General features: G+C 40.5%; 2 protein-coding genes across 2 annotated transcripts; one reads left to right on the forward strand and one right to left on the reverse strand.

Annotated features, from left to right (window-relative positions):
* The first annotated feature begins 1,563 nt into the window (after nt 1-1,563).
* On the forward strand, nt 1,564-12,976 carry ipo4 (importin 4). The gene is made up of 30 exons (XM_084939016.1): nt 1,564-1,928; nt 2,223-2,309; nt 2,397-2,476; nt 2,557-2,598; nt 2,698-2,827; nt 3,568-3,747; nt 3,913-3,978; nt 4,059-4,160; nt 4,284-4,367; nt 5,016-5,171; nt 5,293-5,346; nt 5,442-5,551; nt 5,666-5,774; nt 6,113-6,242; nt 6,405-6,518; nt 6,739-6,852; nt 6,977-7,100; nt 7,323-7,434; nt 7,525-7,646; nt 7,730-7,807; nt 8,009-8,066; nt 8,895-9,000; nt 9,256-9,449; nt 9,578-9,628; nt 9,835-9,960; nt 10,893-11,119; nt 11,242-11,374; nt 11,524-11,628; nt 12,049-12,118; nt 12,301-12,976. The coding sequence occupies exons 1-30, from the start codon at nt 1,863-1,865 to the stop codon at nt 12,429-12,431; spliced, it is 3,261 nt and encodes a 1,086-aa protein (XP_084795142.1). The 5' UTR covers nt 1,564-1,862; the 3' UTR covers nt 12,432-12,976.
* Nucleotides 12,977-13,060: 84 nt separating this feature from the next.
* Nucleotides 13,061-14,675, reverse strand: LOC146380146 (uncharacterized). The gene is made up of 4 exons (XM_084939017.1): nt 14,090-14,675; nt 13,901-14,000; nt 13,671-13,800; nt 13,061-13,178 (listed from the first exon to the last, which is right to left on the reverse strand). Exons 1-4 carry the CDS (start codon nt 14,215-14,217, stop codon nt 13,081-13,083), a joined length of 456 nt encoding a protein of 151 aa, XP_084795143.1. The 5' UTR covers nt 14,218-14,675; the 3' UTR covers nt 13,061-13,080.
* Nucleotides 14,676-15,096: the final 421 nt, after the last annotated feature.

The following is a 15,096-nucleotide window of genomic DNA, read 5'->3' on the forward strand; positions in this document are numbered from 1 at the left end:
GAATGGGGCTGCAGGGCACGGGGCGATCCGCGTTAACTCGCTAACGGAGATTTGCTGCGTTAATGCAGTTATGGCGTTAACGTCATTTTAACGAGATTAACGCTGACAGCACTAGAAAAAAAAAATAAAACAAAACACATTTACATGACTCTAGTGTGATAGGTACCAATTACAAAGTTATTTTATTTTCTTAAAGTTTATCTAATATTATATACAAAATGTGTGTTGTGTTCTCATTTCCAAGCATGAGTTCTTAATAGAATCTAATTTACAGTATCTCCAGATTTGAATATATTCTAATATTTCTAAAATCCACAGGTTTTAAGATTAAAGACCTAAAATTCACCCCATGTTTTTTCCTTTACTAAGAGAGAGCAAATCTGATTTTCATCAACACGATCAAATATTGTAGATTAGAATATTAGTTCACCTACTCTTACGGAGGAGAAGAAAATTAAAATTTACTATTAAAAAGGCACAGAATCCTGATCTCGCTTTAAGGCTTCGTAGGTATTGTTGTCACTGAGAAGAGTAGTGATCTTTGTGTGGTAATCTGTTGTGTTTAGAACCACGTCTTCAAGCAACTTAAAGAAGTCCAGACGCTTTTCTTTCCAAGCTCCTTAGACTACGATGACGTGGATGACTGAGAACCTTCACAGACACGTCTTTTCCTGTCGTTGTCCCGATGTCCAATATTTCCTCTGTAACGTGCAAATTGGAGTCCACACCACAGATGAAAATGGCCAGCTGTGCAATGTCCATCATGTCTGTACTTTCATCCACAGCAAAAGAGTATGCAATAAAGTCTTTGCTTCTTTCACACAACCGTGTTCTTAAATCAGTGGTCATCTCACAAACTCGATCAACAATCATATTTCTGCTCAGGCTCACATTTGCCAAAATGTTTTGTCTGGACACAAGACGTCGTACACCTAATATCAATAAAAAAGGATGATTTAGCACTAGCTGCAGCTCGCAGTCTACAACTTCTCTGGTCAAATTAGCTCGAGGATGCATTTCCAAAAAATGCTCCCATGACATAACTTTCAAGTCATCCACAGGCCTATATACACACTGTGCAGCTTCATGATAAAACTTTTTTTTAAATATAGTGAATGTGGGAAAAGCCGGTGCCCTCTGTCACACCCAATTTGGGATGAATCAGTGATGTACCATTTCAAATTCAGTTTGGCATAATTTTTCTTTCTTTTTTTTGTTTGTTTGAATTATTTCGTTGTTTTTACTCTTGCTTAAATAAAAACATTTCATATATAAATCTGATGCAGAAAAGACAACATCACCTGCATCCAGGAAATGACAGAGTGCTTTGAAACACTGGATTTTCTGCTCCCAGAAAACAGAAAGTCATTTCATGCCGGTGGTGTCAAATTTAATGAAGTTTGGTTTTTCTTCCCCAGTTCTATTTCATCGAACTGCAAACAGGCCAGAAATTCCCGTTCAGTTTCTCAGATATGAGGATTTGAACGCGTTGCATTGGGCCTCCTAACCACATGAAGGCGCTGTTTGTTTCAGTAATACTGAAAAATCCTGAAATCTGCCGGTCCCTTTAACGCAACTCACATGGAACTCCTGGCCGGTTCTGCCTCGCGTGCTGGCAGTTGCAGCGTTCGTGGACCGGACCGAGCTTAGATATTGTCATCTATCAGTCTTCCTTTTTCGTTTCGCACTTTAAAATCGAATTTTCCCAAAAGGAAAATCTGTAGCTAACTTTTAGAACTACCAAGTGACATATTTGACAGGTGTCGCATTGGGAAGAAGGCACACAACTCGTTTTATGTACGAGTCTGTCAACGTCAACTAACAGTACCGCTCACAAAACGGTTATCTGAGGGGTGACAGAGATGACAGAAGAGCTCGAGCAGATTCTTTCGCAGCTCACACAGCCTGATAATGCAATTATTCAGCAGGTAACGTCACAAATAATTTTATTAAAGTTAACGTTAGCATTACTTTGCCCGGCTATAAGTGAACTTTTTGAAATGGCTGCTGGAGATAAGCTAGCTGGTGTTTGTTAAGGTTTGGTTAGCTAACTGTTAAACCACTGGTACTGATATTTAGGACCACTGGGTTGTTATATTAGCAGTTTACTGCCTGAATAGTTGGTACCTTAATTAAAAACCAGGCTTAGGTTGTGAGTCAGTTGGTGAGCTGTTATTTCTTTGTGGCACCCACCACAGACAATCTCTTTTGTCCTCTTTTAGGCCACAGCCCAGCTGAAACAGGCGTTCAAAGACCCAGCTATTATTCCAGGCTTGTGTGCGGTCATGAGTGGCTCCCAAAACCCTCAGGTACTATATACCTTTTATTATTTTATCCTCTAGTGTGTGTGTGAAAAGAATGCCCATCTTTGTAAACATTTGGCATCCAACATGCAGATCCGTCAGTCAGCTGCAGTGATGCTGAGGCTGAGGGTGAAGAAACACTGGAAGAAGATCAGCCCTAATGACAGAGAGAGGTTTGAGTTTTACTTTTCTTTCACACTACCAGCTTTCATAGTTTAAACTCTGCTGTGATGTTTGCGTTTTATTCACACAGTCTGAAGGCAGTGGTGCTGCAGGCTTTCATGCAGGAAACCGAGTAAGAAAATGCTGCACTTACTGTTTTGCATTCTGTAGATATAGACCTACACGTTTGAGCTGTCATGAGCCGTTGTTTCTCTGTTTATTTTCTTTGCAGGCACACGGTGCAGCATTCACTCTCCCAGCTGTGCGCTGTAATGGTTAAACATGAGACACCAGACCGTTGGCCTGCCCTGCTCCAGCTTCTCAATCAGTCCACCAAGAGCAGCAACCCTCATGACAGACAGGTAGCCTGATCAAGCACCAGATAGGAGTTCAGATTAGTTTAATGTATTTACAAGTGTAGATGATGATAGATGCACATGTCTGGACTAGTTCATAACCTGTGTTAGCTATAGCTTAAAGCAAGGATGTCACACACATTTTGCATTGTGGGCCACATAAAGCTGACTTTGATTTTAAGTGATACACACCAGTGAAAGTTTAACTACACATTTAATCTGTAATATAGCTTAACATAAGAAAAAGAAGTGCAGTTTTAACTGTATGTCTCAGGTTTTCTACATGATAATAACAAATGATGCTTTAGTTAATGAAAGACAATTGCCAGTATAGCTCATTGGGCTTAATTTGTAAGAAGTAAATGTGTAAAAAATGGTAGCTCATTGCCCAGACTGTTCAGTAAGTTTTTGTTAATTCACAGAAAATATACTGTTTGTTCTATGTTTTCCCTGCTTGTTACCTTGTGTCTAAACAAACAAAAAGCAGATTTCCAAACAGGTCAATTTCTGTCTTTTTTTTCTCTGGTTTAGTAAAAATGGGTGAAGTCTGTATCAGTTGTAAAGGTTAGAAAACATACAGTTAAAAGTGCAAAGTTTATATCCCCCTTTACATTTTTTCAGCTGTATTAGGCTGGCCAATTCTGGTTCTCAGGCCTTATGTTTGAAACACTTGGGTTAAAGTCTCATATTTTATTATAATTTGTGCATAGTTTAATCACTAGAAATATCGTAATTTTTTTTGCCAGGTTGGACTCCTGCTGCTGAACAAGGTGATCGAATCCAACCCTGAGCCTTTCAAGCCCCACTACTGCCAGCTGCTGCAGCTGCTTCGTAGTGTGCTGGAAGACCACAACAACCCTACAGCTCTGTACTATTGCATCCTCACCCTCACAGCCATAACGGCATTCATTGGCACAGAAGAGATGGTGAGGCAAAACAACATTTCAGGCAATGTGCAGACATTGAAACTATTCCACAAGAGATTTGTTTATAATTGCACTGCATGTGATGCGTTACAACTTAAGTTGAAATAATTTTCAAAAATCTAGAAGTATTTTGTCACAACTCAATAACATCTTGCTCTCTTATAGCACCTGATGCGTTCCATCCTCCCAAATCTGATTGTTGCCCTGAAATGTCTCATCAAGGCTGATGAGGTAAATTCTAGCAAATGCTTTTGTACCTAATGTGTTGATAAATACCTACTAAATTATTACTTCTGTCTCTCCCTTCACAGAACCAAGCCAGTGAGGCCATGGAGGTGTTTAATGAGCTCATGGAGAGTGAGGTGTCCGTTATCGTCCCACATGTTGTTGACGTTGTCCGCTTCTTCTTGGAGGTACGACCTGAATGTGTGAATTCTGTTTGATATTCTAAATTTTATTCATTTTTCTAAGCTGACAAGTGATGTTTGGTACCTGAATGCTCAGAGGGTTTTACATGTGCTTTCTGCTTGTGTTAGGTCGGCAGTGACACCAATCTGAGTGACTCTCTGCGAGTGAAAGCGCTCTCTTGCGTCACCTTCCTCATCAAGTTGAAGAGTAAGGTGAGTCATCCACCAGCTCTTTAAATATCTGCCTTATGTGTGTGTATGTGGAGTTGTAGAGCATATGAGAATCTTATGGGTCTGTCAAAAGACATGACTGCTTGTCTTGTCTTTTCTTGACACCAAACGTAGTATTTACCACCGATAGCCATCCTTAAAAAAGCAGCGAAAACATTCAAAATTCACAAATTAAAGTTAACACTGTTCTCACACATTTTATTATGTGCAGTTCAGTCATTATAATTTATAGAATTTAGAGAATAATTAAAAATACTAAGCTGTGACTTGACAAAATTATATATGTCATAAGTATAGGTCATCTGATTTTGGACTTTCTAGGAAGAGACAGTTTGTCTACAAGATTTTCTTTGTATTCGATTGAAATGAATAAATGAGTGTTTTCTGGGAATTCTTTTGGTAACTAGTTATGCAAAATGAATTAAACTGACTGTAAAAACAAAGTGCAATCTCTTGTGACACATAACTGAATAAAAGCGGATTTACATAATGGATACTCCTTGTACTCCCAGCAGCTGGGAACTTTTTTTATTGGATACTTATTGGTGGAGTATCACATAGCTTTAAAATGTACGGAATATAAAAGTTGGATGCGAAATTTGAAATAATATATTTTTCTAATCTTCACAGACTGTGCTGAAGCAGAAGCTCCTGAGCCCAATCCTGCAGGCCATTTTTCCTGTACTGACTGCAGCTCCACCTCCGGGTGAGCAGGACCCAGAAGATGAAGAGGACGACAGCGGAGATGGAACAGATAATGAAAGTCCCAAACACTGTGCTGCTCAGGTGTTTAACTATTTTGATATAAATTGTGCTTTTTTTGTTGTTTTTTATCAAAGAAGTTCACTTTGCAGGAGCTTAAAGTAATTTTGAATAAGATTTGACTTGTTCTTTTGTCTGTTTTCAGATTATTGACACTATGGCTCTTCATATGCCTCCAGAGAAACTGTTCCAACAACTGGTAGGTCATATAGATTTGGAATAACTCTGATCCCTGGCTGTTGTATCTGCTTTCTGATAGTGTGTTAAATTGTTTTGTTTTGTTGTTTGTAATAGATGCCCCTTACTCAGACCTGCCTTGCCAGTGAAAATCCATATCAGAGGAAGGGAGGCCTCATGTGTCTTGCTGTGCTGGCTGAAGGGTGTGCAGACCACATACGCACTAAGTACGAACGCTTGACATGAAATAAGTGTATATATGTTGTTGATATGTGTTCAAATCTATACATGCAGTTTGATTTTGACAATGTCTAAACATTCTTTGTGTATCTGTGTGGTAGGATTTTAAAATCAGTGCTGCAAACAGTATGTCAGAGTCTTTCAGACAGCAGTGAGGTGGTACGCAGTGCAGGCCTTTTTGCCCTTGGACAATTCTCTGAACATTTACAGGTGAGTCAGAACACCTCAGTGGGAAAAGCTGTTTTTCTGTTTATTTTTGGTTTTCAAGCCTTTAAAATCTGGTTCTTTGGGGTTTATACCTGGAATGAAGTGCTTGCATGTTTTATTCTATTTGTGACACAGTATGCTCATTTTAGACATCATTTACAACGGGAACTGTGTGTGAAGGAATGGACAGAAGTTATCATAAGATGTTGCATGCTATAGGATGTACTTAAAGTGTCACTTATCTCAAACCTGATCTATATGGATGTGTATAGTTTTTTCCACAATAAAACGAAGAACTATTCTCAGTTTCTTTTTCTAAATTTTCCTTCTTTGCTTTCCAGCCTGAAGTGAGCACGTATTGTTCAGAATTGATGCCTTTGTTGCTGGGATACCTTTCTTCGTTGAACCAGGCCAAGGTTGGCCACGTCACGAAAGCGTTTTACGCACTAGAGAACTTCATGGAGAACCTAGGTAAACGGGAAAAGATCTCCCCAGAGACAAGCACAGTAAAAGTCACACAACTTCCCTGCAAGGGGAGAAATTACCAAAATTTTCTGCAAACCAAAAACTATTGTTAAACAAAACAAAAAGTCACCTTCTTTTCATCATCTCTCATTTTGGTTTTACAAACAGGAGCTGATATTGAGCCCTATCTGCCCACTCTGATGGAGACGATGCTTTCTGCTCTGAACAACACTGATAACCTCAAGATAAAAGAACTGGCGGTGTCTGCTATCGGTGCCATAGGTAACAGAATGTCAGGGTTTTATACATTAACCAGTAAAAAAAAATGAGTTCTAGTTTTCTGACTGACTGTTTAAGATAACAGTTCAATAAACATCCTTAATTATTTGTTCTTCCAGTGTCAAATACAGAAAGATAGAAAGACAAGCTATTATGACATTAAATCTTATCTCTTAAATGAAAACTAACCTAATCTCTCAACTACCTCAAATGACTTTAACAGCCAATGCTGCCAAGGAGCTGCTGGTTCCCTACTTCACCCCAGTTATTGAAAGTTTGAAGGGCTTTCTGACCACCACCACAGAGGAAATGAGGTCTCTACAAACTCAGTCTTTGGGTTGGTAAACTTCAAAATTCTCTCTAAACTAAAAAGTTTTCTTTTGAGATCAGGAAACATTTTAACCACACGTTCCCTGGTAGTTTCTGTAGGCTCTGTCTCACTGTTTTATTGTTGCTGTCAGATACTCTCTCTGTTCTGGCCCGCACCATTGGCAAAGATGTCTTCAGTCCTCTTGCTGCTGAGTGTGTTCAACTGGGCCTCAACCTCACCGATACCATTGATGACCCTGACCTAAGACGCTGCACGTATGTTACAATTCTTTATTGAACAAAGCAAACATTCAAGAATTCAACGTTGTGATTCAAAACACATTTTTAACTAGTCCTCATTTCATTCCCTGCTAAAAGATTTCTCCCTGCTGTCAGAGCTTTATTATTGTGTTGTTGTGGTCTTCATAAATAGTAGTACAGAAAAGCTCCAGCTTACGTGTTGGTTGTCCTTCACCTCTCTGTCGCTCCATCTTTCAGGTACAGCCTCTATTCTGCTGTATCCATAGTCACCCCTGATTGCCTGACTCCTCACCTCACTGCCATAACAACTGTAATGCTGTATGCCCTGAAGTCCAGTGAAGGCGTCACGGTAGAAACTATTATTGTAGCACTTGTGTTTGAAATATTCTCAATTAAAACGAGTGTTTCAATTTCCCACCTCCTATTTTGTTGTTTTCAGGCACATCTTGAGGAGGACAAGACGTTTGTTCTGCTGGACGATGATGATGATGAAAATGAGGAAAAAGATACAGAGATTTTTTTGGAAGATGACAAAGGGACAGATATCCATGATGTGGCTGGGTAAGGGTCACATACTTGCACACACACGTAGTTCATGTTCATCCAAATACTCACACTGAAAACCCAATGGGTCCATGTCTTAGGTTCAGTGTGGAGAATGCCTACATTGACGAAAAGGAGGATGCCTGCGAGGCACTAGGAGAGATTGCCTTCAATGCTGGGTAAAACTTTGTAACTTCTTTTCTTTCTTTTTTTTAAACCGTCAGTGATGGGAATTTTACAGAGATTAACACACATGGATAAATGTAATTAATAAGAATAAAAAATTAGGAAGTGTTCTAAAACTTGTGTCCCATGCGAGACATTTTAGATGTGAACATGTGTGTAATTTTTGCTCTTGTTGCTGTGGTTTCCCCTAACAGTGTTGCCTTCCAGCCCTTCCTGGAGTCCAGCTTCCAGCAGGTTTATGAGATGAGAGATGTAAGTGGCTCCGGTTGGCTGGTTGACCAAATATCCCTCTCGTTTAATGTGCTGTGAAGGGCACTTTGTGGTCTGTAATTGTGCATCTAGTTATAAATGACCGTCTATAGGTTAATTGATAATGTTGATTTGAATCCTGCCTTATATTGTTATCTTTGGTCAGTTTTAAAAGCTATTTTCACAGATATAAAAATGTTTTACTATTTCCCTTGATAAGCTTTAACAAAGGTGAGGCAGCTAAAACAATCTTCTAACAGTATATAGACTACTGCTAAATACATTGTAAGAGACTGTAAGTTGTGGCTAATAAACATTAAAGACCCTTTCCTTAAAAAAAAACAACACATTTATGCTTTGGCAAGGTGATCAAATGTTTTCCTGCTAGCTGTTGTGCCTATATCATTTTATTAATACCTTACTTTTTCAGAAGATATGTTGGTACTGCTGTGGCAAAAATATCTTAGTTTAACACACTTGTGCTTTTGTGATATAGAAGTGATATGGTGGTTCATTGGTCTTTTCATAACAAGAGGTTTGTGACCTTAACCCCTACTAGAGGCCTTTTTTTGGTGTTTCCTCTAACTTCAATGACCTGCTGCTGACCCAGGCAATAATGGATAGCAGGAATAATTTACTAATTGGCCTCAAGGACTGGCATTACAGTATCCCTTTTTTTTAGGGGTCAATCCTTGTTGGTTCTGCCATAATGCCAGGGTCCCTCATACTTTATCTTCCTTTAACTTCATACTTGCATTGAACCTGTCACGTCTGTCTGTCTGGCAGCCCCACCCAGTAAGCTGTAGTATTCTCTCTTACTTTTCTCCCCAGTTTCCCCATGAGGATGTTCGCAGGGCAGCGTTTGGAGCCATGGGGCAGTTTTGCCGAGCTCAGCACAAAGTGTGGAAGGAGAATCCCACTGAGGCCAACCAGCAGGGTAATACAGGGCACCAGCATGCTGAATTAGGCAGTAGTATTGTCTGCTCTAGATTCAGTAACAAAACCAAGGTGGATCAGACAAGTTTCTAAACAGAGATAGAAAGTTGCATATAGATTTTATAGCCTGGAAAATTATATCCAGTTTCAACTTAGAAATGTGCTTTTTGTGTATAACAGGAATCAGCGCCGTTGCTTTTCATACATTTTAACTTTCTTCTTCGATGTTTCTGCACATCTTTTGTCCCACACTCAGCCCTGTTGAAGTTGTTGGATATAGTGGTTCCCTGCTTTTTGGAAACGGTGCAAAGGGAGCCCGAGCGTCATGTTGTGATGGGTGTCTTGGAAAGCATGAATAGTGTCATCAAGTCCTGCAAAGAGGAGGTTTTCAAAAACCCTTCCCGCCTGAAGGAGATCAGCCATGCCATCCGCGATGTGCTCAAGAAAAAGGTGAGGGTGTGGGTGATGGATGGGTTTATTTGCTAAAACTCATTTGTCACAGATTGTTTTGCTTAGAATGAATTGTGCTTTAAAAGCCTTCCACTTTTTTTTTCCTGTTGTTTTCTCTGCCTTCTCAGACCCCGTGTCAGGACAGCGGTGGTGATGAAGCTGATGATGAAGACCAACAGGTGCTGCAAATCAAACAGTAAACTGGATCAACACAATGCTGAATTTTTGCAGTGAAAATATCTGTCCTGATCCAAGAGCTTTACTGTTTTCTGTGGCCCACTTTTAAATACAATGCAGTCAAAAGTAACAATACGAGTTTGTGAAGTTTTTATCTCTTTTTTCCCCTCCGTATTGATTATTCCTGTTGATGTGCTGTGTGTTTCAGGCAGAGTATGATGCCATGCTCCAGGAGTTTGCAGGGGAGGGAATCCCCTTGGTGGCCGCCTCCGTTCCTGCAGACAACTTTTTCCCTTTCCTCAATGACCTGTTGCCCTTCATCATGAACAAAGCTGTGAGTCCGAATGCACTGACACATTTAGGCGTGTGACAGGAGTACTTTATACCCCAGCACCTTTTTCTTTTTTCAGATAGCAGTTTATTACAAAGCAAGTAACAGAACTAGTACAATATGTTATCCCCTGCCATCCGTAGATGTTACAGATCTCAACTTATAAATAAATAAGAAAAAATATTTAAAAGAGAACATAAATAAAGTCACACTGTCATTTAACAAAGACTTCCAAAAATTCAATTTTATAGGTTTAACATATTTTACCCAAATATCCCAAAGTTTAAGATCAATAAAGAAAGAAAACATTTCCATAGTGTAAATATCACTTAATATATCTGTGTCAAGAGATTTATTCTAAAAGACATTTCTTCAGCTGAGAGTCTGAAAGGTAGAAACACACAGACGCTGTAGTTTTTACTTGCAAGGGCGGTCACAGAGCGCTCACACGAGAGTGGGGGGCCCTGTGATCAGCGCTCTGTTCTTGCACTTGTCTTTATTTATACACAAGAAAAGTAATACAATAATGAATACATTTGTTCAGTGGAATGTTGATACGTGAGCATGTGCGTATGTGATTGTGTGTGTGTGTGTGTGTGTGTGGGAAGCAGCCCTTTTTCCTAGTAAGAGCTCAGAATTGCTTGTTCAGCTTCTTACTATCGCTGTGGGAAGATTCAGATAAAAATATCAGAACAAGTTTTTTATAAAGAAAAATCAGTTCTAAGGAATAAAAAGGTCATCATGCAGTATTCTATCACATGTAAACTTATATCATTAAAAGCTTATACTGACTACTAAGTACAATTTTCCATTAATAATCTGTCACTCTTGAACTGATTGATTTTGCTAAGCACAGAGAAATGTTCTTAATCTGGTTTGAAATCCTTTGGGAAGAGTCACCCTAATAAATCATATTTATTTACTGAATTTCATAGAAATCCTCGTGCACGGTGGCAGACCGGTCCTTCTCTGTGGGCACCATTGCAGAAATCCTCCATGCTCTCATGAGCGTGTCTGGGGGGCGGGGAGTGGCAGGCCGCCTGTCCAATCGCTTGCTTCCTGTACTGGTAGCTGGAGCGAAGGACGGTGACCCTGAGGTTCGGAACAACAGCGTGTTTGGACTGGGATGCCTGGCTCAGGCAGCTGGACCCATCGTTGTATCGTATCCTTCTTAACTGTGTGTGCTTCTGTTTGGAATAATTGTTGTGTTTGGCAGTACACATTTTATTTTGTTTTTTCAGACTAAATTAAATCCATTGCAGTCCTTAGCAAAGTCTGTCTCAGAGACTATCCCATGATGCTGTCTGTGTTTTCCAACCTGCTGTCCAAGGAATCTGACCTCAGGGTAATTGATAACCTGTGTGCTGCCCTCTGCAGGATGATCATGAGCAATGTGGATGCTGTCCCTCTGGAACAGGTTTGTTATATTAAATATTTCAGCTAATGGTTCTCGCCTCTTCAGCTAAACTTAACTACAACATATTTTCACAAGCAGGAAGCTGACTGCAACAGTGCTGCAAAAATGTTTTCAGAATTTCAAGCAAATGACTCTTTGCTCACTGACAGGTGTTGCCAGCTTTGGTGGCTCGTCTCCCGCTCAAAGAGGACCAAGAAGAGAACAATACAGTGTTCAGCTGCCTGGCTATGCTCTACACACACAGCCCTGCTCTGGTACAGTCAAAACCACATTTACATCTGTTTACATTTCCAATGTAGAGGATGAGTTTAGATCACTGTGGTCCGTTGTCAAAAATTGTTGTGGAAATTGGATGTTGCACAGGAAATTGTGTTTCCTTACATTTATTTTGTGTTGAAAGAAGTCTTTGATCCACGTTGATTATTAAAGAGCAGCTGTTCACATGTTTAGAAAGATGCTTTGTAAGGAAAACTTCTGACCAATCATCTCTTTTATTAAATGTTAAATCATTTATTCTTACAATCTAACACATGCAGAAATTTTGACATGCTCTGATGTAAATCTTGAATTTCTTCACATTGTGCATTTTGTCCCTAAATGTAAAAAATATTTGAATCAGACTTTTTTTTCTTAAGTTTATTTATTTATTTATTTATTTATTTTATCTCTTTCAGGTCGTGAATTTAATGAAACCCATAGTTGCTGCTTCCAGTCATGTCCTAGGCAACAAGGATGTTGATAAAGGTGAAGATTTCTGCAGAATAGCAGATTGCATGTAAAAATTCCCTCGAATGAACCCTCGTGACTCAGAGCTTCACATCTGATGTTTCTTAGCATCCTGCACAGCACTCTCATCAGTATTTCGTTCTTTTGTAGTGATCTGTCTCCAGTGTTGACCTCTAACTCTGTTTGTTTCTCCTCCACAGAAAGCCAGAACATTTCAGTAGCACTCATGCAAAAGTTTGCCCAGAACCACAGTGCTGAGTTCCAAGCAGCTGTGACCTCACTTCCTGCAGAGCAGAGGGATAGTCTCAGCGCAGCCATCACTGCCTCATAGCCCACACACATAGATACATCCTTCCACTCAACAACCAGAAAAATTATACTGTAGGTGGAAAATGGGACAGTTGTGTGTCATGTTTAAGCTGAATGATCTAAGTGCAGCACTTCAGCCATTCTTCAAAAGTTATTATTACATTCAGCAGCTCTTCTTTTTATTTATTTGCTAACATGCATGCCGTGTTTACATTTTCTTATGTTAGGAGTTCTGGTTCTATTTTGATTTCCTGCTTTACTATAAATCAATTTAACCTGTGGAGAAACGTGTGTTCTTGCTCCTTTGAACTGCCTTATTCAGAGATTTCTTAATGTTTGTACACATGCTGAGTTATTAGTTTTGAAAACAGTTACTTTACCTTTAGTACTCTGCTGATGCTCAGAAATACAACCTGTGACCTTACAGAGCCCAAAAACCTATCACAAAACACAAATTAACAAGGACAGAAGCTTTTTACAAATGCTTCAGTAATGTAATTCTAACAAGTTATGCAATGTCAGTTCAGAAGTATTTATCACTAAATAAAACCAGTCTTGTCATAATAAGCTTTGCTGTGGACCGTTGGCGCATTCATGTTAAAACTTTCTTACAAAAAAGGTAATCAGATGTTAAGTTTGTTCAATTTCAGTTGTACTCATTGTGTTGCTCCTCAGATCTCCCGTTGTCCCTGAGCCTGAGTAAAGCCCGGCAGCTTGTTTTCAGTGTCCAGCGCCATAGTCATCTGCATGGGTGTCAGTCCATTTTCCCCTGATGCAAACACAGAAGAATCTTTGTGAGCCCATGTGGCATTTTAACTGGAAAACTCATGTCTGAGACATAAATTCCACATATCGTCAGAGGCTCTGAGGGCTTTTAATTCTGCATTTAATTCTGCTCCTACAAGAGTAAATGAATAATTGTCATTTTGAAAAGTGGACCTGATTCCTGACAGCGTTGAGGAGTCAGGTTTTATATGGACGCTGATGTAATGTTTGGTACAATTTTTTTTGTCATTGCCTCAGGCTGTGGCACACCACTGTGATCCACATGAGTCTGACAAGTCACCCGTTATCTGAGAGGTCGCTGCGCACTGCAGGGGGAGTGGCTTTTTTTGGGGGGCATGGCAATGCAGATATTGGCTAACAGTGACACAGCAAAGAAAAATCAGAATCAAGAAACCCCGAGCCAACTTGAACGGCAGCAGAAGTGAGATTATGAGCCTCACATATCAAAAGTGAGAGATTTTAACTGCTTCCAGACCTGCACACGTCTGTTTCCAGGGCAGGATATCCATTCCAGTGCGGCAGAAGGAACGGTCAGTGTGGGCCTCGGTGCTGTACAGGACCTCCTGGAGCTGTTTGTCTCCTGGCTTCTGGGCTTTCACGCGTACCTGAAGGACAAAACAGGAAAATCAAGTTGCTCTCACTCTCACCTGAATTCCACAGACTGTCATCACACCACATCCCTGCAGTTGGATCTCACAGCCGTACCTCTAGGATAGTGATCTCTTTCTCCTTCAGCTTCCCTGCTTTGTTTTTCACCTGGGTCTTCTTGGTGTCAACCCAAACCACCCTCTCCTTCACCTCTGACCTGAATATACACACACATTAATAAATATTCATTAGATTGCTTCTTTAAAAACAAAATAAAAACACTTCCTCACATGGAGTGAGACTCACTCTTGGATGCCCAGATCAGCAAGTGTGGTGTCCAGGAAAGGGAAGGGCTGGTTTGCCGGGTCAGCCTGCACCTCAATGGGCAGTGTCACTGACATGGGGATATCCCGCTCCAGTATGACGCGCAACATTTTGTTGTGGGACCCTGGGAGCTTCCTTTCTGCCGGTCGGTTAGCCTGCTCCACAGTTGCCGCCTCCTCCAGAGAGCGTTTTGTGTCGTCTGCTGCCAGCTTGACTTGCTGATCTGTATTTCAGGAGGCAGTGGGTTTTTACCCTCTCCCCCTTTGATCCTGTGCGTTATCTTTTAAAACTTGCTATCTGCACCTTTTGGCTCCAGCACGTCTTTATTGTTAGAGCTGTTGCTTGCTGTGTTCTTCTGCGGGGTGCTGATGATTCAGTGTTCTGCTTCTTCTGATGGTAAACGCCTCTGGAAAACCTGAATATGTGAGCGCGTCTGATTCATACAGAGTTCTGCTCTGCCCCCCGGGCTGATATATGCAGCCAGTGTGAATGTGTGTTATGTGTCACTCATCTGTTAGGTTCATTAGACTGTCACAAGGGTGATGGACGGATGGTGGTGTTTTTAGGGCCAGGTGTATGAGCAGGTCAGCTTCTGCTTTTAAATCAGGTAGAATGCGACCTCATCTTTGTGCAGTGCGTTACACATTTAATCTTTTTAACTGATTGGTGATTTCAGGCTAAATTAGTGAACTCTGTGACAAGAAAGGAAGTGAAAAAGCGACAAGGTCACTTCAGGTTCAATGTCAACAACACATTCATGACTGCTTAATGAGATAATCCATCCACCATATCTAGTCCTCCACTTATCGTCAGGCTTCCCCGTGTGCCCTCTGTCTCATTTCTCTGAGAGCTGAGGTGAGACAGCAGTCTTTCACATCACAGCGTCACATTTTCCGCTGTAAAGAAAAAAATGCATTCCAACTTTCAGAGTTTCAATCCTGCTGCTGTAGGACACAAACACAGGACGTGTAGCATCACACCGGGCACAC

The sequence above is a fragment of the Perissodus microlepis genome, chromosome 9 (assembly GCF_051167445.1).
Source record: "Perissodus microlepis isolate ML-2025 ecotype Zambia chromosome 9, ASM5116744v1, whole genome shotgun sequence".
Classification (NCBI taxonomy): Eukaryota; Metazoa; Chordata; class Actinopteri; order Cichliformes; family Cichlidae; genus Perissodus; species Perissodus microlepis.

What these genes read in the sequence shown, in the direction of transcription:
- ipo4 (XM_084939016.1), top strand. Translation starts at nt 1,863, where the DNA reads ATGACAGAAGAGCTCGAGCAGATTCTTTCGCAGCTCACACAGCCTGAT. An exon ending in ATAATGCAATTATTCAGCAG is followed by an intron (nt 1,929 to 2,222) that starts GTAACGTCACAA and finishes GTCCTCTTTTAG; the next exon opens with GCCACAGCCCAGCTGAAACA. An exon ending in AGGTTTATGAGATGAGAGAT is followed by an intron (nt 8,067 to 8,894) that starts GTAAGTGGCTCC and finishes TTTTCTCCCCAG; the next exon opens with TTTCCCCATGAGGATGTTCG.
- LOC146380146 (XM_084939017.1), bottom strand. Translation starts at nt 14,217, where the DNA reads ATGTTGCGCGTCATACTGGAGCGGGATATCCCCATGTCAGTGACACTG. An exon ending in AAGAGATCACTATCCTAGAG is followed by an intron (nt 13,801 to 13,900) that starts GTACGGCTGTGA and finishes TTTGTCCTTCAG; the next exon opens with GTACGCGTGAAAGCCCAGAA. An exon ending in CTGGAAACAGACGTGTGCAG is followed by an intron (nt 13,179 to 13,670) that starts GTCTGGAAGCAG and finishes TGTTTGCATCAG; the next exon opens with GGGAAAATGGACTGACACCC.